The sequence below is a fragment of the Bombus bifarius genome, unplaced genomic scaffold (genome assembly GCF_011952205.1).
Source record: "Bombus bifarius isolate JDL3187 unplaced genomic scaffold, Bbif_JDL3187 scf7180000008058, whole genome shotgun sequence".
In the NCBI taxonomy this organism is placed as follows: domain Eukaryota; kingdom Metazoa; phylum Arthropoda; class Insecta; order Hymenoptera; family Apidae; genus Bombus; species Bombus bifarius.
Genome location: NW_022884422.1, coordinates 2,989,155 through 3,014,542, shown reverse-complemented (window position 1 = coordinate 3,014,542; position 25,388 = coordinate 2,989,155). Strand labels below are relative to the sequence as shown.

General features: G+C 36.0%; 3 protein-coding genes and 1 long non-coding RNA gene across 4 annotated transcripts; 1 reads left to right on the top strand and 3 right to left on the bottom strand.

The window, feature by feature from the left end:
• Nucleotides 1-6,246: 6,246 nt before the first annotated feature.
• Nucleotides 6,247-20,509, bottom strand: LOC117208238. Its single transcript, XR_004487652.1, has 3 exons — nt 20,370-20,509; nt 19,850-20,062; nt 6,247-6,547 (listed from the first exon to the last, which is right to left on the bottom strand). It is a non-coding gene; the product is annotated as an uncharacterized LOC117208238 (long non-coding RNA).
• On the top strand, nt 9,871-21,088 carry LOC117208235 (elongation of very long chain fatty acids protein AAEL008004-like). The gene is made up of 4 exons (XM_033449227.1): nt 9,871-10,210; nt 15,051-15,188; nt 16,458-16,700; nt 19,898-21,088. Exons 1-4 carry the CDS (start codon nt 9,872-9,874, stop codon nt 20,075-20,077), a joined length of 900 nt encoding a protein of 299 aa, XP_033305118.1. The 5' UTR covers nt 9,871; the 3' UTR covers nt 20,078-21,088.
• Nucleotides 21,089-22,223: 1,135 nt separating this feature from the next.
• LOC117208237 (NADH dehydrogenase [ubiquinone] 1 beta subcomplex subunit 7) lies at nt 22,224-23,381 on the bottom strand. Its single transcript, XM_033449230.1, has 3 exons — nt 23,182-23,381; nt 22,537-22,705; nt 22,224-22,457 (listed from the first exon to the last, which is right to left on the bottom strand). The coding sequence occupies exons 1-3, from the start codon at nt 23,288-23,290 to the stop codon at nt 22,364-22,366; spliced, it is 372 nt and encodes a 123-aa protein (XP_033305121.1). The 5' UTR covers nt 23,291-23,381; the 3' UTR covers nt 22,224-22,363.
• Nucleotides 23,382-23,538: 157 nt separating this feature from the next.
• On the bottom strand, nt 23,539-25,256 carry LOC117208236 (probable U2 small nuclear ribonucleoprotein A'). The gene is made up of 4 exons (XM_033449228.1): nt 24,915-25,256; nt 24,785-24,825; nt 23,963-24,539; nt 23,539-23,885 (listed from the first exon to the last, which is right to left on the bottom strand). The coding sequence occupies exons 1-4, from the start codon at nt 24,994-24,996 to the stop codon at nt 23,845-23,847; spliced, it is 741 nt and encodes a 246-aa protein (XP_033305119.1). The 5' UTR covers nt 24,997-25,256; the 3' UTR covers nt 23,539-23,844.
• Nucleotides 25,257-25,388: the final 132 nt, after the last annotated feature.

The following is a 25,388-nucleotide window of genomic DNA, read 5'->3' as shown; positions in this document are numbered from 1 at the left end:
TACTCTTTGCCAATACAGACAACTGTCAGATAAAAACGCTAATTATCATTATCAATACTGAACATGTTCTACACAAAGTCGTACGTATGCGACAATTACGAGAAAAAAAGAACGAAAATAACCACAAAAAAATTTGTCTTACTTAGCGAAAGCGTTGACGAAAACGAAATTAACTGCGACAGAAAATACAAAACACATACATTAGTGGTAGCTGGTACAACGCAAACAAGTCCATGAATTATTGCAATGTGCAACTCGTGAACAAAATTCCGTGCGAAAAAACGAAACATATAAATCAGAGGAAAAAATCTGACTGAACGCACAGAGTGGTGATATGTTGCAAGTCAAACTTGGAGAGATAGAAGCAGCCAAAAAGGCTCGTCATGATCTTTCTCGCGATTCACAATTGATTTCATCGCCTTCGAAAATTACAGGTGAATGAGATTATAATAAAAAAAGATACGCGCTTCCCGTGCGGCGCAAAAGTGTGCCACATTGCACACTTGAGCAAGGTTCACATCCTTGCGTTAGTCGATTCGAAAGGAATGTGGGAGGGAAAGAACGTCTGACCCCCTTCGAGGATCTTATTCTCGGAAACAAGTTTCCGCCTTATTTGAGACGCCAACGTTATCACTGCCATAGGTGATAGCCTTGGGAGGTGATAGCTAGAGAGAAACCATGCGTTAAAAACAATGCGTTACACAGCCACTTAAATGTCGTCAAAGTAGTAAGATTGTTTTCTAACGTTAGAAAAAGTTTCTTCTTACCATCGACATCAATTAAATATCTCAAAGGGGATATTCTCTATGTATATTGCTAGCCATAAATATCTTAGGGTACCTACTTCTGTACCTATTTAATATTTTATGTTATAAGTCACGTGCTACACATCTATCTCAGAAGAAACGTGACTTAAATAAATTTCTCAGAAACAGCGAGGACCTATTGGAGAACCTACAAAAATGTTATTTATACTGAACGTATAATATTGCCATAAAAACAGAATCTAAGAAACAATGATCAAATATCATTTTTGTAATTTTTCATCTTTAATCCTTGAAACCCTTCCCTTGCTTTTAATGTTCTTCTAACAGAGAATCGAATTATTTTGACTTGTGACGTTTTTGCAATACATGTGCGATATGATATAAATGAAATAATTGATTTATAATAACATAACTAGAAAACAAAAACAGTGGGAAGCATTTAATTTGAATTAAATACGAGTAGGTGTTCTAATATATGTATATATATGGCCGACAGTGTATCTGATCCATTTTCTCTAATGATATTACATCCCTACAAATCGTTTTAGCGTTTGCCTCGAAATTGGAACAAAATCCGTAGAATTCTAAGAATTCTATAATAATCAAACACACAAAATTTCTCTCACTTGTTGGTATTTTTCAACCATTTTCTGCATACAAACTCCTCTGAACAGCCAGTGAAACCAGATCTGCAAGCGTTGCTAATTCTTCTCGTCGAATGTGAAACTCTTCGCGAAATATATTCCAAGTAATTCTGAACTAAACTGGTTGCAACGCCGTTAATTGCTTCGAAGCCTTTAGTTAGTTCTGCGCGTGCATAACTTATGCGTGCAAAACATGAATAAGCGTTCCTGACGCGAGTCATATTAATGGTTTATTAAAACAAGAGCCTGCTTTCCTTCGAAGCAGCCTCATACTTGATGGTAGAATTCATGTTTCAAATTCTATTTGATTCTTCTCTGTTATTTGTAAGGTACACGTATACCAGCAATTGTTTTGATTTCCTTAGAATATCCAGGAACAATCTCGTTCTTACAAATTCTATTACACCACATCTTCCTTGAAAGGACAGATCGTTTTAATCAAGAGTCTTTAATCTCTAACAGCTTCATTTCAAAAATAGGCGACATATAAAACTGGGAGTAATTTATTTACTCCGTAACTCCGATATGTGAGCTGCTTATTTACCAAATTGGTTAACTCTACGAAACAAAAAATAGAGAAAATTGATGAAATTATAGCATGAAAATAAGCACCGATCAAATGCTCTGACATTGGAATATAACCAATTTCAAAAAATGGAGTTGGCCACTTTGACCTGTGAATAATTCATATAGCCCGTATGATAATAATTTACTGTAATGCAAATAAGGAACATTTATATCTCATCGTCGCATTTCACGAAGCAATCTGATTATACGAGTATGTGAACTTATGATTTAGTACTCACACGACTTTTTAAGTTTTACATTAATTGTTAATAATTGTTTTGCACGAAGCTGTAACGTTTATTACCTACGTGTATACTAGCTGCTCCAGTTATTCCGAACGACATAATGATAGACCTCGTGGCAATAGAAAGAACCGAAATTCTAATCGTGATTTCACGAAAAGTTTCACACAGAACTATCGCGAACTGTACGAAAAAGTTATTTTCTTTGTGGTGTGCATGGTCAACTACCTCATGTGTCGCGTCGAGTAATCATCAGGATCAGGAGAATGTCCGAACACGTAAAACGTGTCGCATGATGTAACCGACTGAACGAAACTCGACATAAATATTCGGTACAAGGTTGCTGGACCATTTTTGAGCAGGTCTCATTGCTTGCCTAAAGAATTTGATCAAGCACGTATACCACATTTCTTGGAAACTTTAAAAATTAGACAGAACTCTTCGTCTGTTTTTTACTTTATTTCATGGGGAAATCTGAGACATATGAATGTTTATGAACTAATGATTTCAGTTTTCATATTAATTATTACTAATTGTTCTCCGCGAAACTGTAACGTTTAGTGTTCAACTTACTCGGTGTGTATGATCTGCTCTAGATAAATAATTTGAACAGTTAATAGGATTGCAGCTACGAAGGGACAGCTATAATACATTAATTGTATTCATTGGAAGAGACAAAAAGTTCGACATTATGGAAAAGTCTAAATCCAAAATCTGTTGAAAATCTAAAATTCTCGAAAGTCTACAGATCTTTTCACAATCATGTTTCATTCGAGAATAAATTATCTCACCTGTCTCATTGAATTCTATAAATTGCCAAATATTCAAAAGAGAATTACAACTGCAGGAAGTCTATGAATCACGAACGTCAAATAATCCAAGGTCCTTAACCAAGAAACGGGCTTTCACGTCGAATAAAAACGAAACAAGAGGAAGTATAGCGAAAACCAGCGCACCGTCGATCTTTAAATATTTACGATCAATGACGAGGACAACGAGTCGGAAATTTCTTGTCCTGTGTAATTAAATACCCTCGTAGAAACGCGAAACTATGAGAAAAACGTCTTTACTGTGTTTACGACAAATGTATACTGTACCAGTCACTGTATCATAAAAGATTCAAGACAACGAAAAACGTATGCAAAAAGGAACATTTTCTATCAGATTACGTTCTTCGCTGTTCGAATACAGCCTAGTTTGACAGCCACGGCAAGGAAATTACAATAAAAAGATGTACATATTGTATTGTACGTGTCATGCAAAATCATTTCGCTGCAATTGCACAACCAATCGAACGACTTCGTAAAGAGATGCCACCATTGGAAAGATATATGTACTTACATTTATCGCGTGAATAATTGAGCCATTCTAACCAAATTCATAAATTGGATAGTAAAGAAAAATGATGTTAGTTAGAAACTAACGAAATGAAAAATGAGTTAAAACATAAATTTTTCTATTTTTTATTTTCTATTTTCTATTTTCTATTTTCTATTTTCTACTTTCTATTTTCGGAGTTATTAAATTGAAGTAAATTGGAGTTTTCTACATTGGGATTTACTAACAGTTATGCCATTTCTTCGTGAAAAACGAACTTGTAGAAGTAAATAGTCTGTTTTTTGAGAACTGAGAACTATTATTTGAATTGAGGTTTGAATTGATTATCTTTTAGAATTGCTATCTCGATTTCTAAAAAGTTCAATTGTACAGAATGAAAGATAAAGGAAGACAGTTAATGATATGAATATGCAATGTATTCGTGACGCTAGAATTGAGAATTACACTCATACTTTTTAAGGTCGAGTCGTTGAAAACTCCCTAAGAAAGAAACTTATTTGAATAATTATTCCGATCGTTGCACTATAACCATATTAACCTTCCATCTTCAATAAAATCTCTTCCACACTTTTTCCTCCAATTCGATTTCTATTCCAAGATAAGTTTATGTGACCTTCGCCGCTTTATTTAATCGTTATTCTTAATAAAAGAATTCCGAAATACGGAGGAAACTCCGGTGAATGATATTCACGAACAAAGAAGGAAGTACTCGTACACATGGTTCGAAGAACAGACTATTTGAACCGATATTACGATCAACCGAGGGTCGAGATAAAAGAAAATTAATAACTTTCATCGATGTATATACTACGTTTTTCTTTGTAACGATTCGTACAAATGAGAGACAGAAAATGTGTTAACGATTCGAAGATTCTATGATGATCCAGGTCACTGTAAAATTAGTACCGTTTTGTCCAAAAGAAGGCTGTGTAAGATGAAAGTGAGAAGAGCAGAATTGGTGTCATCCATCATGACACACTACATGTGAGAATCATTCAGGATGAGTACCATTAAGTTTCTCTATTGGTTCTTCGTCACCTAAGCTTACGGTTGATTGCTTTGGAGAAGCACGTGCCCTTGGACTGGATATTCGATTGAAGATATTATTTAATCTTGACATTCTGGAGAGAACTAATTTCCAAGAAGAATTGAAATATATAAGGCGAGGTCATCTCTTCACGCTTTGGCATTTATACGTTTCAAAAATTATAGTCGCATAAACGATGCTTTATCATCATTCGAAACAATTTCAGAGCATATTTTGTATCTTATCTCGAACCTAGAGTAGAAATTAGATTCTTCAATCAGAAATGGACTTCAATCAGAAAGTTTAAAAATTTCGAATTTCTATGAGGAGGGACAAGGAAGTGAGAATTTTCTACTAAAGACAAAGAAACCAAGCTACGTTTCGGGATGGTCGCCATAACGAGGAAGAAAAATGAATTAGAAGAACGGAGAATTTCGTGAATAACTCGCGGAAAGTTGCTGGATAGAAACTTCATGAAAAACTGTTCGCGGAGTTAATAAATATACAGCGACTTCGTCTCACAAGCTGTTAAGTATGCACGAACGACGAGATCACGAGCTTAAGGTCGTCGAAAAAACGAAAGAGAAATTGAATGAAGCCGGAACGCGGCGCATACATACTTAAAAACTCGTTGGCCGATTCTGCACTGCGTAAAAAACGAACTAACACAGATACCGATAATTGTTCATAATCTTCCGTCTGTACATAGAAAGTGGCAAAACTAAAGAAATTGCATCCGCGATAGTTACAAATGGAAGAAAATTGAGCCGTTTCGTAGATTCAATGATTAAAAGCTAAGATGTCAAGATTAGTGTCTTAGGAGCTTTATGAGAATAAACGAAGGAAGAATGGTGGGAAGCAGAAGGTGAAAGAAACGTACGAAGAAAGAGGGCGAGGAAAGTGAAGCGTCTTCTAATACCGGTTCTTGAAGTAAGGAAAACCCTAAGTGGCTTCTTCCTTTAAATAAAAAGAGGAAGACTTTAAATAAAAAGATAACAAGACGTATATGCACGAGAGAAATTGAAAAGTGAACGAAAGAAGCATAAATAATAATTATAGAACGTGTAGTATCCGCCAACGAGGTCGCCACAAATTCGAAAGAACAGAATGACCTAGAAAAGGAGAACGGGACATGTCAGAAAATCTGAACCAAAACATACTTCCTATACTTTATAGCTTTCCTCCTCTTGATTAAATCAATCGATATGACCGATTAGCAGTCGAGGAGATCTATGATAAACGTACAGGTGTCAAGTGTATTTTCTACTCAGGTAGTTTAACGATGAAATTTTTATTTATTTTGTAGCTAATATTAAAAAATTAAATCTAAAAAATCTTCCAATATAATTTACTCAAAACGTCGATTTCGTCTAATAATTTTAAAAATATTCCATTTTACGAGCTTCTTATTTGCGAAATGGCACGATTCTATTACCCACCCACTAATTAGGAAAGGAGGAAATACGCAACGAAATGAAAGAACAGAGAAACTGAAAGGAAAAGAGGAAGAAAGTAGGAAAGGGGAAGAAAAAGAAAAAAGGCAAAAAGGAAAAGCCGGATCGTAGTGAAGTAAATATAGACTGCGAAAGAAAACGAACAAAAAAAATGCGAGCTACGCATTAACAGCAATAGCAACGGCTATACCTAGATCGTGACAGACGAAGATCGAGGAGACGAATCAAAAGCTGATCAGCACGTAACCGGACAGTCGACCCACTTACCCACTAAACTCTAAGCAAGGGAGTGTTAAACGGCACCGTTCCTGCAGCTGTTGTTCTCGTCATCGACGTCATCGTATTGCCGGTATCGTTGTTAGTCTGCCACGTTCGAATTCCCTCCTTCCATTCAAATAGTCAGCTACCTTTCTCTTTTTCTCTTGTTGGTTCTTCTTCTGGCCGTAGTGGACCATCGAGCTTCTATCTTTTTGTATTTTACAGGCTCACGCGATCTTCGAGACTTTCTCTGCAACAAGTACCGTTGCTCTGCCTGTCGTTGTGAAACCAGACTAATCAATTCACTCTACTCGTGCCGATGTCCATAGATCGAAAATAAATAAATAAAAAACGATCTCTTGGACTATTTCGTTACGTTAAAATTATCGAATAGCCGACAAGGGTAGCCATTTTGCGAGATCGTTCAAAAAATTATCAAGGCAGGAAGAAATTTAAATGTTATTTTTGCTCTGCGCAAGGTCTACGCGTTTCTTGCTATTTTTCTTTCATTGTTTTCCTTTCTTTCTTTTCCTTTCTTTCATCATCTAAAAAATTGTCAAGTACTACTATAATAAAGTTTTTTCTTATATTTTCTTATATTTACTTGAATTTATTGAAAGAAATACAATTCATATAATAAAAGTTCACCGATTTTCACAACTGTTTATTATTTTTCGTCCATATAACAGGAGTTCCCGGCCAAAAAGATGAATTCAATCAATCGGTGGTCATTTAACCGAACACTAAATCAAATTTCATTCCGGTGAATGGAGTTTAGATAAATGGAGTTCTTCTGTAAATGAAATGTATACGACAGAGGCTCAATAATTCTTTTAGTTATTAGTGACTTTTTGTTCATAGGATTTTATATTCAGATAAATGGATTCAATTGACAGGAGTTCAGTTAACCGAGCACAAACTAACATTTCGTTCCAATGAATGGAGTTCAAATAAATGGAGTTTGGAAAACTCCAGTCTAACTATAGTGACAAAACAAACTTTATGAGTAAATACACCAAGATTGGGGAAAAGACGATGTAATGGCATTGAGCAACCTTCCCAGTGCAATTACGTATGACCGTTACTCCACTTTTTGTGGCTCGAAATTGCGGTTTCGTTACATAGAATTCTATCGGTCAGTGTTGGCCTTAGAACATTCGACATACACGGGCTCAGTTGTGGCGCGACTGGTAAGTTCTAGTCTAGTTATGCGACCGGCTCGGCGTGTCTAACGAGATTCAAGATTGCGCTTTCATACACGGTGCATTATTTCACAGCGATCTATCGGCCGATAGATTTAGCTACCTGATTCGGCCGCGAAAGAAACGATCCGAATTGTAATCCGACGAAAAAGAAAAATGAGAAGTCGATCGATACAACCATTGCCCTTTGTGTTTCGATGAAAAATACATTATTCATGGGGGAAAGGAAATAAGCGCCGAAGAAACTCTTCTTGAGACATTCCTCGTTATTCAGATTGTAACTAATATGTTTCATACACGAATAATGAGAATCGAAACATGTTCATTACTTAAGAATTTTTAAGTAGTTTCAGGCTTTCATATTTCGAAAGTGGAACTCGAATTAGCTGTGTCCCACAAAATGTTTTAAACTATCAACGTGTCTGACAAGAAAGACCAAATAACTAACGACATTAAATTTCCGAGAAAGAAACAGCCGACGAGAATATTCGCCTTATCTTGGAAAACAGGTGACCACGGGCGAATCTTGGAGAGCGAAAGTTGAAAGATATCGCGCGATGTACAGTTAACTTTGATCATTCCTTCTGTGGTGAAAAACGTGTCATTATCTTTCTATTAATATCGCTTCGCAAACTTTCATCACCTGTAGATGACATTTTACCGATTTTCTTACGAGATACTAATTTTTGTATAAAACGTTTACGTTTATGTTTTACATTACCAAGATTTTTTATTTGTTCCAAAAACATTTGATTCCTTATATTCCCAAGATTTTTAATTTATTGACCAAACATGAGTTTTGAACATTCAGCAATAAATTCAAAGATACACCTACACAAACTAAAAGTAGAGGCATTAATCAATAAATAAAGATGATCGATCAAGTTCAGAGTGTAGAGTATACGTGTATATTCTTAGCAATTAGGGCCAAGTCTGGTGCTGTATCGAATACAAATAACGCAGAATTAGTGTATTTCGTGAGGGAAAGGGGAACAGGAGGTCAACTTAATAACATTTTTTGTAAATCAGAGAGCCGCGCGAAAACGAGTTGCCGACTACATATATTACGTCAACTAAAAATCGAGCATTTATGCGTGTGCCTACGAATTTGCAATACTTGCTCAATCCGTCTTATGAAATGCAACCAAAGAAATACGCAAAGGGTGACTAATATTCTAACCGCATCTAATACGTTTACTTATTCTAACTTCTATGAACAACAACTGCAAAGAAACAACAACCTTCAAGAAATTGAAATTTAATTGAATGTCAGTTTGTAACGCGTCATCTTTAATCGAGAATCTGATCGTATCGACGGAAATAAATGGTAAATGTAACTGCTCGAATAGAAATCGGAGAAAACAAGAACGATAATCAAAGAATCGAAACTGCATGACACTCAAGGAGAAAACCAAACGATGAGGCGGCAAAGAAACGCGATGATCACGGATCAATCAGGATAAGAGTCGACCTAGTCGTCAAACTGTGTCGTGTTGTGTGTATGCAATATCGCAATTGAAACTCGTAATCACGTTGCATCCTCTGATTTATTACAGCTATTGAAAAAGCAGGCGCAACGCTGAAGAAAAAGAATCGCCCGGCATAATTTTAATCAACGTAGATCGATAAAATGCAATTCCAGATAGACGGTGAAACCAAGATCTTCGAGAATAGCGCATTCGACGAACTTTTTGACCTGCCGCGTTTAACTTTCGACATTCCATATCACTCGATCGTCGATCGACTTCGTTCTCTGTGAACGAGCAAAGAACCACGAGTACCTCACAGGTCCCCTTGGCCTCACAGGTTACCTTGATCTTAGGTAGGGCGAGGAAAATCATAAATTATGGAAGTTCGATTCCATACGTTCGCCTCATTTTTTTTTTATGTTGATGAACGTTCCAGAGACGCTATTGACTTCTTAGTACTGTGTCATCGGGTGAAAAGAACCATAACGACGACTTATTTTATTAACTTCGATCATTTTGAAGAAATGTCTTAGTGTTTCGGTCAAGACGCGATATTATCGAAATAGTTAAACTCTATCAAGACTCGACTGTATAGAAAAGAACTATCATAATGCTTATACATTAAAATCGTCGCTAATTTCATCATTATTATTAATATTACTTACGTGATATACAAGAATAAATCTCATTAGCGTATAAAAAATTGTGTAAGGCGCATAAAGGACACAAAGATATTAATGGATACGAGAAAAAAAATAAGAAAGAACGAGTATAATAGATGCAAAAAAATTTTTGATAACATCTCGATGACCTATTCTCGACACGTCGCATTCCAACTTTATTATTTTACTAAATTATTAATTTTATTAATTTATTAAAGTAAAACTCGTGTGATTTTCAGAAATGGCGTCGGCGGCAGCAGAGTTGGTCGTGGAGCGGGAGCCGGAACCGAGAATCGAGATGAGCGACACGAATCGGACGTTCGTGGGCGCCCAGGGCCTGGTCAGAATGGCCCTTGACCAATACACAGAAATCCTTACCACGGTCTCGGATCCTCGAGTCAGCGACTGGCCGTTAATGGATTCGCCGATACCAACATTTTTAATCGTCCTTCTTTATTTATATGGAGTGACGATATTCGGTCCACGGGTGATGGCTAACAAGAAACCGTTCAAACTCAGAGGAACTTTGGTAGCGTACAACGCGTTTCAAGTAGTCTTCTCGTTAGGCATGCTGTACGAGGTAAGCGACTCGAGATCCAAACAGCCTTCGATCGTAAAGACTCAACCTCTGGTTAGAGAACCAGGAAAACGAATCAGCGTTTATGTACGAAAGTAGCTCGCCGGTTCTCTCCTCTTCGAGATTCAATGGAATCTACTCCTTGTTGAGGCACGCAATGTTCACACATGCGATCTGGTTCAAACTAATCGGAATCTAGAACAATTACGAGCATCTCTAATAGCGTTTGAAGCGAGAAGGCGCGCGGCTAACAACCTCTCATAAGACGAAACTTTTCCCTTACTCCGAAGGTTTCAAACACATTTCGAAATGCCGCGAGCTTTCTCTAAATACCTTCGACGATTAAGATATTGACGAGGATGCGCTGACCCAAAGGTTTGCGAGAGATCGATGCATCGCCTCGCCGGGTTTCAAAGTTCATGGCTGCCAGATTTCGAAACGCCTCTCTCCGAGGAGCATCGCGAACGCAAGTGGGTCGCGCTGACAAAAATGTCAACTACGGAGATTTCGTTAGATCTCGCGTTAGTTTGAAGTGTAACAGTAAAAACACGCCAGGGGTTGTTCATCCATCAGACCTATATGAGTATTTCTGCAATTTAGGCGACTTCTTTCGTGATACTAACTTCGATATAAATAACTGGCGAACAGTAGCTAACTACTTGAAGTATTTGATTCCACTGAATAGGCTAAGTTTATCGAGTTGTGTTCACTGAACCATAGTGAATATGGTAGGTGTTTGACATCAACCGTTTACGGGTCATCTTTCGATTAATATCTCACGGGCTAACGATCTTGTAACTTTATCGAGGTCGTAAACATGAATTGCGTTGAAGAACATATAATTTCTCTCCTTCTCGTTTATAATAAAAAAGAACCGCGTAAATAATAATTTTCGAGTGTCTCGTCCAAAATTTCTGTTTTAATCGATATAACGAACCCGTCTCCCCAAGGACAACCATGCTGAATCGTTACGATGGACAACCGAACAACTTCTCACCAAAGTGCCAAATTCGACCGAACTTTGGAACAACGACGTAAAAATTAATGGATGGATCCAATCCACTTAAGCACAAATAATCGACATTTTCTTTTTCCTGTCGTTTCGAAGGCCTGCGGAGAATAGGTTAGATCGTTCGTTGGCCCATTCGATCACCTTGAATCACTAATTTCTTTGCTCCCGCGGACTTTGCTCCGTTCTTGGCGAGATTCGACCGGAGACGTTTGCGAAACGCGACATTCCAATTTATGTAACCGCTTTGTACCGGCACCTGTTTCGATCGACCAACGACTTGACGTTCGTCGGCCATTCACTAGGTAATAACAAAAAATAGTTGACCATTCGAACGCTCTAATAATAAGATTCATTGTAAGCCGTTCTCACGTTTGCGCTAACCGAACTCCTTAACGAGTAGTTAATCGACCGTCTCGAAACGCTTTTCACTCTATCGCAACACGCGTATTTGTAACGCAGATTTTCTCGCTCGAAAGTGCCTGTTATTGATCAATAGTTTGGGTGCAGGCACGATTAGATACAGGAAATTATTACGTCATACATTCCTTTTTCAATGCGTTTTCCTTTACTTAGATAGTCGTCGATTAAAATTCAATTCGATTTTCTCTACTCGTAATAATTAAAAGATCGTTTTCTACGTCACTTTAATATTCTTACCATTTCTTGTGTATGTTCGCATTTTATAGTAATTTTCATTTTCAAAGTCGATCCGTTTCATGAAAATGTAAATATTTATGCTAATTCATTTTTTTATGACCACTATTGAAAAAATCAAAACTACACGGAAATCTGTTTCGAATTAATATTCAATTTTGGATATTTTAAATGTTACGTATGCTTTAAATTTATTTTATTTTAAACAAATTTAAATGCTTACAAATCCGCAATTTATTTATTACAGTATCATACGGATAATACAATTATCTATCAAGCCTATTGGCACCTTTTTGCTTCTGTTTTCTTGAATTGTTCAATTTTATTGTTTATAATAACGACCTTCTGTCCTCCTCAGATAAAATATCCTACCTAGCAGATTCTCATTTTCTTTTTTTCAAAATATATTGAAATATTTGAAGTTCGCCATGTTCTACTTTCAAGTAAAATTATATTATACAGACTGTTACGAAATAATGAGCAAATGTTTCAAACTGAACGAAGAAAATCATAGACGGCACAAAGGTAGAATAGAACTTCAGCTTTCTTCGGTTTCTCATTTTAATCGTGATGTGATCGATTTGTATAATCGTCTACTCCAATTGCCTCGCGTTTGCACGAGATACAAATTTCCGCAGGAAACGAATCTTCATCCTGACCGATCGAAGGAAAACATAACGAGATTTATTTACAGAACGTACAGCTGTGAGTAATAGAAAACGGCGGTTGCAAAGAGGGAGCCGGCCACGATGCGAAATGCCTTCTCGAAAGGTGTACAGAAAGAAGAAGTCGCGTTGCGACATCGAGTCCTCAAACTGAAACTGCAAAGTTTCTATTTTAGTTGCTCCAACGATGCCATTCGAAATTTTGTGCGATTTTGAAAGAGAGCACAGCGGTCGCTCACCGCGACGACCGATCTTTTCCGTTGTGAACCGTGCTAATGGCAAACAGGGGGTGAGAGAGCACCGGCTCGTGAAACATACCATTGCAAAAAAAAAGTAAGAAAGAGAAGCTACATACACGCGGGCACGATTGGCGAGCCTTCCAACCGGTTGCCCAATCGATTTGTACACTCGAGCTCGCGGTTCGTTAAAGGCGAAGCATCCTGTTTTCGACTTTCCAGAAACCGCGCGTTCGCAATTCGTGCATCCAAACAGCTTTGTTTGAATAATTAATAAATCCTCGACAGTCTTGAAAAATTCGAAAGAATACCTAAGTAAAATCTATCCAAATATGAAGAAAGGCGATATTCATTACAGAATTTGTGGTTGACAGGCATAAGCTTTTATAACTTCAGCTATTAATACTTTAATCGTGCTGCATCCTTTCGGTTATTTTTTAATATTTAGAAATGCCTCGATTTTGGGCAACATATGAAAAAATTGTCGTTGGTATTTTTTATGCTAAACATTTTCTTGGAACATTACAAATTTCCCTTGTTTGCTACGAGGAAAGTGAGAGTTGATATATAAAAATTCAAGGATCGTAATCGATTTAAATAATGATATTTACGTATATACAGTTAATACTTTTCTTGTTTGTGTTTATCACTGATTCTTGCACAAAATATCGCAAATTTCTACTTAATCCAGATACAAGATGTTCACATCTGCTCGAAAGTGCAAAGAAAATAACTACTTGCAGTTACTGCCTCATTCCATAAGTCGGCAAGAGACCAAAGAAATAAAATCTTCCTAATTATTCAATCTATCAATGTATTCTCATGCCAGAATCTTTAGCGTGATCTGCCTAACAGATCTTAACTGCTCAATACATCGAAACGGAAGTAGTTTCACGCGAGCAAACTTTTCCATGAGTAAGAAATCGTATCGATTTCTTAACCTCTCGAGTCTAAGATGGTACACCATAATTTATCGTAAGAAACTAAAAGATATCTTTCTAAATGAGAACAACCTTGTAAAAGCTGTCTAGTATCACCTTAGAAAGTTATCCATACGCCAGATTATTTGCCCGGTGTGAAAAAGCAAGGAATTATCGGCTATCAAGAAAGTCGAGCATCGCGATTGCGATCTTGTAAATCCGTAGCCAAATAACTTTTGACGATCTCTTTCTTCACCAGGGATTGCGTTGAATTCGGTTCGAACGGCGCGTAAGAACTGGCCGAATTTCATTCCAATTACTTGTTTCCGGTTTGAACTAGAAATGCATCGTGGGGAAAAAAGAATCCGGCGATTTCGAAAGGAAATAAGACGCTCGTGGCTTTGTTTATCGACGGTGAAGGCTTCTGTCTGAATAACATACGGCTGAACGTTTCGAAATATTTCGTTAAGGCAAAAAATTGCGTTCTCGACTCTACTTAGAACTTATATGTTATGATCAGCAATGTAGAACTAGAAGAGAACTGAATATTATCCTATTACACTCTAGGCGGTAATTTCTTAAATAGCTTCATTATAATTAGGAAATCAACGCGTCCTTGGTATAAAGACTAGCATTCGCCGCTAGTTCAACTATATGAACTAACAATCAACTTTCAATTATCTCCTTTTTCACCCGCAAAAGGTCATCCCGTAAACGGGAATATAATCGATGATGCAATGTTTATGTTCTATTTTCCCTCCTGCATCGGCCTTACTTTTAATCGCCAACCAGTTAATTCTTACGAAACTATTATAATAGTACAATACGTAGCAAAATAATTTGTTAGCAAGATTGTCGGATTGCAATAATTTTCCCGATACCACTGAAATTCTATTAGGACATAAGATCTCAATATAAATAGAACTACGTGTCATTGTAATATTTTAAAAATTATGATTAATCTACATTTTTTCAACTTTGAACGTATTATAGCCTGTGTTGTTATTATAGTATTAGGTTCATTGTTAAAAGTAAAATTCATCGCAAACAGGTTGAATCTACTCTTAAAACTTCGATATCATCAAAATTCCAACATCATAGAAGAGCAAATATTCCAAGAGACTTATACTGAAAAACCTCGAATAACAACATTTCCTTGATATCCGAGTCATTGAAAGTAAGACAATGAACAAGAATATTCTTAGGTTACTGATACATTTTTTCCATCTATAAATATCTTACGTGCCATAAATATTAATGGGTTTGCTAAGCGTTTTTGTTTCGATCACATAATTACCTCCACAAGCGTAAGACACAATCGAGAATGTACCTTGACCATGAACTTTTGTTTCATAGCACCTGATGTCTGGTTGGTTGTTAGACTACAGTTACAAGTGTCAACCAGTGGACTACTCCCACAATCCGTCCGCGCTGCGAATGGCGAATCTATGTTGGTGGTATTTCATCAGCAAATTCACAGAATTCGCTGACACGGTATGTACGGGGCCGCGTGAAACACAATTGGGAAAACTGCTGCAGCAAGAAGACAGTTCCATTTTCCAGTTATTTGAGTAAACTTACAGAAATCTGAAAAGGGGCAATCAAAATTAAATCACTTTTTCTAACGCACTATAAATTTATAATCAACCAATATTCTTGGTAATAAACTTTTGCGCTTTTGAATATAAAACCTATACCTTTTTCTTTCTCTTCCGATAAATATAATTGAATTACTGGAGCTGTCTTCTTATTGCTATAAATCTGTCAATTTGTGAAGTTATGGAATCTCATAGCATCGATTAAAAAATTTCCGGTGTTAGACTAAATTCTTTGCGAATTTCTCAATCCATCGTAAAAATCGATCACTGAGGCGGAAACAGAAGCTGCTGCACCATAGATCTTTCATTACAACACGCGATGATGTTTTTGTTTATTTATCGACACGATTGTTCAATGCTCAACGATCGTCTTCGAAAAGAGCCATGTCGCAAGAGAAATCACTGTTCGCGATAATGTCATCGCGCCTTAAGTCATTAAGCCTTTTCTTGCGGAATAAAATCCTCAGGAAAAAGTAACCTAACCTACGGTGCACGCGGGAATGCGAATTACGCGAATAAATAAGATCCGGCCGAATTAACAATATCAAATATTCCGGTGAAGTAATTTGCCTACGTCTCATAGTAGTTATTCATTGAATCGTGCGTTTGCCTGTTGCCCCACGAAAAATTTGAGATTTCTGATGGTTTAAAAATATGTGGTATTATATTACGCGGAATTATCGAGTGTGACAAATAGTTGTCAGATTTCTTCTTAATCTTGTTGAAATACGAAGTTTTTAAAAAGGAAACAATTGTGGCTCGAGGAAATCGCACGAAATATCACTCACGTTCGCAATTGACAGGGAAAATAAAGGAGAAATATTCAAAAAAAAACATCCAGAAGAGTAGCGAATAATTGATAGTACTATAAACAGCAATTTACTGCCCGAAAGATAAACGAAAGATAAATAGTAGTCTATAGTATTGGTTTTAATGAAACCGCGGCCGCTATATATACCAAACTCGATAACTTTCAGAGAAAACTATCATTATACGAATTACCCTAATGAAAGTAAAACAAATGTCTGTTTATAGCAGTGAGAGAAGAATACTTTTTGCTTCTTTATCTGCTTATGGAAAACGACAACTATCAAAACTATTTTATCGGTAGTTCCGCAATAATATTAATACCATAATTTTTTTAATTTATCTTATGAACTTTCAGATATTTTTCGTTCTGCGAAAGAAAGACAGTCAAGTGACGTTCTTACACCTGTACCATCACTCTTTAACACCTTTGGAGACATGGATCTGTGTGAAATTCATTGCTGGAGGACACGGTACTTTGGGAAACCTTATAAATAACGCGGTACACGTAATAATGTACATGTACTATATGGTGTCTGCAATGGGACCGGAATACCACAAATATTTATGGTGGAAGAAGCACCTCACTACCGTGCAGTTGGTAGGTGTACTAATTTAAAAAGTCAAAGCATAATGTTCATAAATGTGTATCTACTTCGTATCTGCTTGGCCAAATCACGAAAGGATGATTCTCGCATTTCATTATTTCTTTACATCAATTTCTTTTACTTATCATCGATAATAAATAATACGACATAACGATGGTGATTCATTACAAATGCAAGCAATGCGCATAATTGCTTTTATACGAAGCGTTCTGAGACACTCAGCAACTGGTACAATATCATGCCTCGAAACAATGCGCATTATTTAGGAGAAAATAAATTTTTTTTCACCAACTTCAAGAATCATTCGTGAACTTGAAGAAGGAAACAAGTGGTATAATTTTAGCGCGATTCTCAGAAGATTACGTACGAAGCACAAAGAAACAGGATATTTGAACACCGATAATCAAGGAATGTAGCGAAAGACTCAAAACCTCTGATCGCGTGCAAGATTCTACAGAAACAACGATCGAAAGCGTGTTGAAACGAACCAGGAAATTATTGCGCGGCAATTCAAGATGCAGATAATGCTTTCTTGTAACGCTACTGATACAGATAATACAACATTATTACGTTAAAGTGAATGGCTCTTAGTTATGCGTCTCAACGAATCGCGACATTTTGTACGCGGATATGCCCCTGGCGCTTGGCAATTTCCTACACTTCATGTCATTTTAACTACGAGCTCATTTTATCTTAGCGAAAGATAAAGGTAAGTATGTGTAAAACCACAAATGCAAACACAAAAGAAAAGAAATTTGAAAATATCATGAAATTTTTAATCGATTGGCTAATAAAGAAAACAAAAGAAAATATCAAGGTATTTGAAAAGATAGTGAGTTTTAATCATTGAAAAGTGATCTCGGTAGCGCGTTGTTCCCAGAATATGTGGGCACGTAACCACGTTCGAATCGCGCAATAAACAGGCACCGACACAAATACTTTTTAGAGCAGGATTCGCGATACCTTCTTCTTGCACAACGTGTACGCAACCAGCCTGGCTAGATAATAATCTGCATCGATGAAAGTGAGCGATGCGGCGACAAGTCATATACAGTGTTCACGTGTGCGCACCACTGGCAGGGTGTAAATGCACTCGAAACAAACATTTCACGACGTAACGACCGGATAAGATGTTGAGAGACATTGCTGCAATTTACGTAGTTTGGAGACAGAAGAAAGAAAAAGCAATGTTCAACGATATAAATTGCTGGTTCACCAATAGCAAGATGGACTACGCTGTTGCGGATAAACTGTAGAGTAACGGGGATTAAATTTTTTAGTAACCATCGTAGATGTCTCAATACTTCCAGGCGCTTGACCCTTTCACAGTATAAAAGAAGAGACTGAAGAAACTATTATTTCTTATAGAAAGTTGAAAGTAGATATTTTACATCAGATATCAGAAACGCTGAAGATCTTAAGAGTAAAGAAATAACTATTCTCTAAATCGTTCATTCTGAATTCTTCATTTTGTTGCATTTTCAAAGGGTTAGAAAGAACTTCAAATTCTCCAATATACTCGTTACCTTCTCGCGCAGTTTACGTTTTCCAAGCCGTATCGTAACGTTACTCAATTTATTCAGCCTTTTAATTTCAACAACAACTTGAACTTTTGCTCGAGCGTACTCAAGTAAAATCTTGCAATAGAAGCCATTAAATAGTCATTAGTGCCTACTATAATGATACTCGTTACTGTCTATACCGCAACAACGTGTTGATTAAACTGAGAGCCTCGTGTCAGAAAGAAAGTCAATGCTGCGAGCCTCTTAGCAGGTCTCAAATTATAATCAAGAGAGAATCTTTTTGAAAATTGATATCGGGAGCAGAGAAGCGGAGGAAAGAGAAGTCGTATATGGCACAAGATCGACGTCGATGACATCGGAGACTTTGATGAATTCTGGGCCATCATTGACTACTCGCCCATACCGGTGAACAAAATTTCACGTAAACACGCGGTAGGGGTGAGGGAAAGTGAAAAGTACAACGTTGAGCAATTGCAGGCTGACTTACTTTGGCCGGATTCGGTCGACTACGTCACGGTGGCGCAATAATTTGGCATTCCGATATGCCGTATAGCACCGTGCCACCATCACCATGAAACAACTGCCACGCTACCAGGAATCGGCTGCATGCCTACGAAACCTCACCTATGTATATGCTCTCCTACCTCGCTTTTATCTCGCAACACCATTGATTTCCCGTGCGCAGCTGGCGCAAATCGTTCAAAAGACAAATCGCGTTGTTCTTTCTCGCATGACACGCGCTTCTCTCCCTCGTTTACATTCGCGATAATATTCTCCACGAGGATGTTCCGCAACCGTTCGTCATTTCCAACTACGTGGCGTTACGAACGCCGTTTACACATTCTTCTGAACGAAAGGCGACGCTTAGTGATTTTGAGATGCGAGGCGATCGAACGTTCGAGATACAAATGAAATACGATTCTTACTTTAACCCTTAGAGGCAATCATACTTTTAGGTATCGTAGCAAAGACACTGCGATGAAATAAAATTTGTCCATGATAGCCTTTCAAAATTCATTACATTTTACAAATAGGTAAAATAATAACATTTATATCCAGAGTCATTATTTTCATCATGATATTCTTATAGAGATTCAATGGATAGGTGACTCAGACTCTTTTACTTAACAAAGGCACCGATAACTACCACTTCGATATAATATGTAGTTTGTTTCTTATGGTAGTGATTTTGTTTCGTGAGCATGAAATTACACATCTCACAGCTGTGCAATAATATTCCACTTTTCACGGGTTAATCTATCGCGAATGGTACCGTTGCATCACATTGTTCGGTAGAATTTTGTCCGATCATGCGGTCGCGCAATCTGTGCAAGGTATAGCAGATTATTCTTGCATCATTGGCACTGCCGTATATAACATATATTCCATTAATTCAAAGATGGCGCGTAGCTCATGTATCGTCGTGGTACAATTCGGGTTGCAACACTCCTCGTCTTTCCCAAGGAGAAAGGCATGAGCGTTTCTAAGCTACTACGATATCGCCAAATTTTAAGTCGGTTAACATAAGAAATTTAAAACGATTCGAAAGGATAGCACGCCGCTACAATTCTACTACTTCGAGACATAGTTTGAAAGAAAATATAGATAATTCGACTCACCCTTAATACGAAATAATGTAACAATTCAATTCATCACTTCGTTTGCAGGTACAATTCTTCTTAGTGTTCGTGCACAGCGCTCAAGCTTTGGTCTTCGATTGCGGCTATCCTAAGCTGGTGGCGGCGCTTCTTTTGCTTCATTCAACGATCTTCTTCGTCCTCTTCTCCGACTTTTACCGGCAAGCATATAATAAGGACAGACCGAAGAAGGAGCTAAAGGACGAATAAATGAAGGACATTATCGCGCTTTATCCCAAATTTGCCTCCGATACGCTTCAACGCGTCGACCTCTCTGTCGCGCATGCACGATCGAAAATCACGAGTCAGTTAAAAAAAGGAAAGAAGCATTTACAAAATTGTATTACACCATCGTATAGTGAAATTCGTTCTCGTATACTAGTAGAACCGTGTAAGGTTAGTGTCGTGTTGGTAAATCGTATGATACAGATTATATAGAAAGAATTTAATTAGATTCGTGAGTTCGATCGTCTGTTCGTCTGATCGTTGGAATGGAGCTTACAGCTTGCTTCCGTATGAAAGAGGAGTTCACTCGTTATTCCTTGTATCATCTGCAGGGCATCTCAGGTCTCGCGAACAGCTCGGACCAGGGCTTCCGAAGCACTCGTTACTTAAAAAACCGACCGAGTATTCGAGTTACCCGGACACGGGTAACGCTATCGTTAAAATTGACGTCTTTGTCAGAACGAACCAAGAATCTTCGGTAAAAGCAATCGAGATCGTTGCGTTCAACTGTTTATGTTCGCGCGAAAAAGTGCATCGAAAACCCAGAATCGACGTAACTTGATACATCGATCGGTCCTTGGTGTCGTTAATTTAGTGCTTCTTTTTTATTGTATGTGTACATGTCGCCGGATCTGTAATTAAGATTACTGTAAATAATAAGGTTAGTCCTAGTAAGCGCCACAAGGTATTACCCTCGCGGATTTATTTAATTTACTGCCCGTTTTGAGTCAGTTACGCGATATAATTGTCGATTTTTATAATTATCGAAGAAAAAAAGAATGATCCGTTTAAATGGAAAATGAACGTGTAATTTAATGAATGTTCCGCGTAATTTCAATGGCTCATCTCACGAATGTCCAAGCTCAATTTTTTTGTTTACATTTATTTATATCTTTATTATTATTATTATATACGTACTTTCGAGTGTTAAAAAGTAACCCCATAAACGATAAATCATAAGTAAATACGCTCACATCGTTGTATATGAGAACAATATAAAAGAAGAACAATGAAATTTGCGACAGTGAATCAAGAACATCAGCGTGCTATCGCTGAAGCAGGAACACACATACATAAGCACACATGTACATGTACGCACACCGAATATATTTCTAAAAATGAAATTTCTCTCACTAATTAACAAGCTGTAAACTGATAAATTTATGAGATCAAATTCCGTAATCAAGTTTTGCTGCCGTACATGAACTCAAAAGACGAACTCTCGCATCTTTCAATACCACGATAGTAAACGCAAGATTTACGTTGTCAAGAAAAAACAATTATCACCGAACAACAACAATAATATCCGATTTGTAATTGATTTTAACTTATCCAAAACATGTAACAAAGCTATTGACAAACATGGATGTACAACGTTTGAGAATGAAAAAATAGAGAGAATGTGTCCGTAGATTTACTTTTTTATAGGAGAAGACAATGAAGTAACGGAACGTTTACGATAAGGGACAACCTCCGTTGCAAGCATGTGCGATACTTCGCTCGGAAGCCAGCAGAGTACAGGCACTTTCTACCTTATCGATTCTTCCATTACACCCCTTCCAGAGGAATGAGCAGAGATGCTCATCCCGTTGCTACGAGTGGAAAAAAACAAATCTGCTGAAACTCTTACAGTTAATAATACGACAATTCGTTTAGGAATTTATCATTGAACCTCATCCTAAAGTTGTAATTTATTTACGGTGTGCCACGCATAATGGAACCCTTCTGTAAATATGTAATTCTTTTATTTCTTTTGTAATATGACGAATAAATATTAATAAGTTATTTGCAAGGTTTGAAAACTCTTACCTGTTTAAGAAATACAATAAAAAAACATAACTCTAGAACCTTCTGTATGTATATACGCATACATATGAAATGGAAATATGTAAAAATGTTTTGAAATTCTACCAAGTAATTAATGTCTAAACTTTAAAGGGACGTAAAGAAATATGTCGCTTCAATAATAACTTATTTATATACAAAATTAAAATACTAATATCTTCTGCCCAACTTAATGACAAATATTAAGTATTCTTTTATAAATAAAAAAGACATATCTGACATATCTTATATATAACAATACAAATAATTGTGGCATATTAGTAATAACAATAGAAACAATAATAAAAATATTTACATTTTTGTTTACCGATTTATACCTTAAATTCTTTATTATAATCACTCTTCTATAAGCAAATTTCATGTATATATCATCTATATTCACATATGTATAATCTAAATGTAAACAATGTTCAATGAATGTGGAGTCTAAGCTGTCACTGCTTCCATAGCCCTCTGTTTCCTGCGTTCTCTGACCAGAAGTCTACGTTCTCTTTCATATTCTTTGGCCCTTAAAACGTCGCTGTAATACACACAAATTATAATCAGGAATTGCACATTAAGTAATAATAACTTATCTATATTTTCTAATGAAGACTCACTCATTATATTCACATTCCTTATACTTGTGAGCTGTGTCATGACAAAGTACTACAAAAGGAAACTTTTCTAGAAAGCAACGTTTATATTCCAAAAAAACATCAGCACAATAATCTCTAAATTCTAAAGGAATCTTGGCAGCTATCAAATCTTCTTCTGATATGGGCATAACTGTAAAATAACATTTTTAATAGGGTATAATACATGTCAAACAGTTAATAAATTGTTTCAATTAATACTGTAGCTCCTTCAATTAATACTTACACTCAACTAAAACGATCATATGAAGACAAAAATATTTTATAGATATCTAAGATTTTTCTAATTCATTATAATCTACATTGTACAATTCTACCCAAATTCCATAAATGCAAAAAAAAGAAATATTAACAAAATATTTCACCGAAATCGACATCCAAAAGTTTTATTCAAACTGTTATGTCATTGATAAATTATTTATAAAGACAAATATAACAGAAAAGTTATAAATAAAATAAGAACGAAAAATTAATAACTGTGTTGTAGCTTGTTTTAATTAAATTCGTCGTTTATACAATCTTAAAAAAGGTATAGTATTTTATCAAATATACAAAATATTAGGAGCCAAAATGCACCTATTAAAGGTTAGAACTGAATAAGATACTTGCCCCTTTCTTTGCGCTCCTTAGGAAATCCGTACATCGGATCAAATGTCGGCTCCGAATCTGATGGTGGAAATGGATCGCTATTAACCATTTTTTGAAATGTATTGCCCATTTTATTAGTATATTATAGAACTACAGCAAAAAAAGTAATATAAATCGAAAATGGAAAATTGCTACAACATACAATACTGACATCTAGTGATCCCATCTTATATAACTTACATAATTCAATGGACAGGTATGTAAACACACGAATCAAGATACATAAATATTTCATGTAATATAGTATGATATATAACGATGTATTTATTTATTAAAAGTAATATTATTTTATATGAGGAACAAATTTATACAAAAAAGTATCTTTCTGGGCAACTTGTTTATTGAAAGATCACTGAAATAAATACATATATGGACATTACAAATAGTTTCGAAAATGTTTAGTATTATAAGATATACGTTTATAAAGTCGCTTCAAGCCAATTAAGGTATGTATAATTTTATTTGTACATCTTTAAATGATAATGCATTTGTGTGTAGCACATACATTCTTATTAGCTTAACAAACTGTTTCTAGTTCCATGTATGGTATACAGTCATGTACTTACTGTAATAAAAAAAGCTTTTCTTGTTTGGTTTAGATCTGAAAATAATGTACAATATGACTTAATCATCTTCTTCTTCCATTGCTTCAGGTATCGTATTTCCTAGAACAATCAATGCAGAGTTTTTTCTCATAATCAGAAACATAAAAGGAATAGAGCACATTCTTTTAATTACATACCAGTTTGTAATCTTTCTTCACTAGGCACATGTCCAGCTTGAAGCAATTTGCTAAGGCGCTGGACTTCTTCAAGGGAAGAAGTATTTGTAATAGCTTCCCTAATTTTGTTACGTTCTTCTGGAGTTGTGAGTGGCTTGTCCGTAGGTATGCCAGATGTTTGTGTTTTTACTTTCTTTGCTATTTCACGAACCATTTCTTTTCCTCTTTTACTCCTAAAGTATGTAACTGCAGCTTCACGCTCTTTCATCTTAATTTTCCTGAAGTCCAAAAGTCTCAACTGTGGGAATCTGTATACAACGTATTGTCTATACTGAGGCTTCGCAGACACTGGATTTTGAAGTAAACAGAGGTTTGTTAAATTTTTTAACTGCGTTAGTGGTTCCAAATCACCAAGTTCTTGTATCATATTTCCAGTTAACATAAGAGTTTCCAAATTTGGAATACAATGTTCCAATCCTTCTCCTATTCTGACAATACGATTATTATTGAAAAAGAGAGTTTTTATTCTTTTTAACAGAGGAAACCCATCTAATTTCCTTATATCATTATCAGAAAAGTCAATGGTATCAAATTGATCCTATAAAAATATTATTAAATTCTAAACCTGTGATTTATTTTAATAGATATTAATTCTATTAAAATATTAATAGAATTAATATTTTTAAATATTATAGAAATTGTCAATATTTCAAAAATTTGTTCTTGAATGTAAATTTTAAACCAAAGTCAATATAAATACAAATTGAGATGAATAAAAATACACACGAAAATACATTATAGATATACCAAAAAATAAGAATCACTATTGACTAGAACACTAACCAGAGTTGCGCCCAAGTTTTCGATTGTAGGTATTTTATATCCTGCAATAACAGAGACTTAAATAACTAAGAAATACAGAATTAACGAAAATTTTTAGGTTATATTTTACCAATATAATTTATTTACTAGCCTCTGAGATCTAATTCTCGATCCTTCACAGGATTAATATATTGCATGGATTGTTGAATTAAATCTGGTGTTAACTTAACCATTATTTAATGATACTACCACATAAAACTGATACAAAACTTAACCTGACAACGATCACAATATAGCTTCCATAAGGTTCTCTCTAAAGCTACATTTTTATGATTGGTAAGCTTCATTCTCAAAAAACGTGCAGCTCATGGTAACCAACAGAAACAAACGCTTACAAACGTATAGAATATTCCATTTTAACCTTTCCATACAATTGTCTCCCAAAGTATTCGTTATTATAAAAGATGTTTCAAATAAAACTTGTTCTATTTCAAATGGAACGTCGTATGATGACAACCAGATTTGTCTAGGTGGTGGCGTTTTCAAAATCTCAATGTGATCTTCGTTTTTCTAAATCAAACAATACATTTTTTTACATACCACTTGACGTAATTTTTAATTTTCT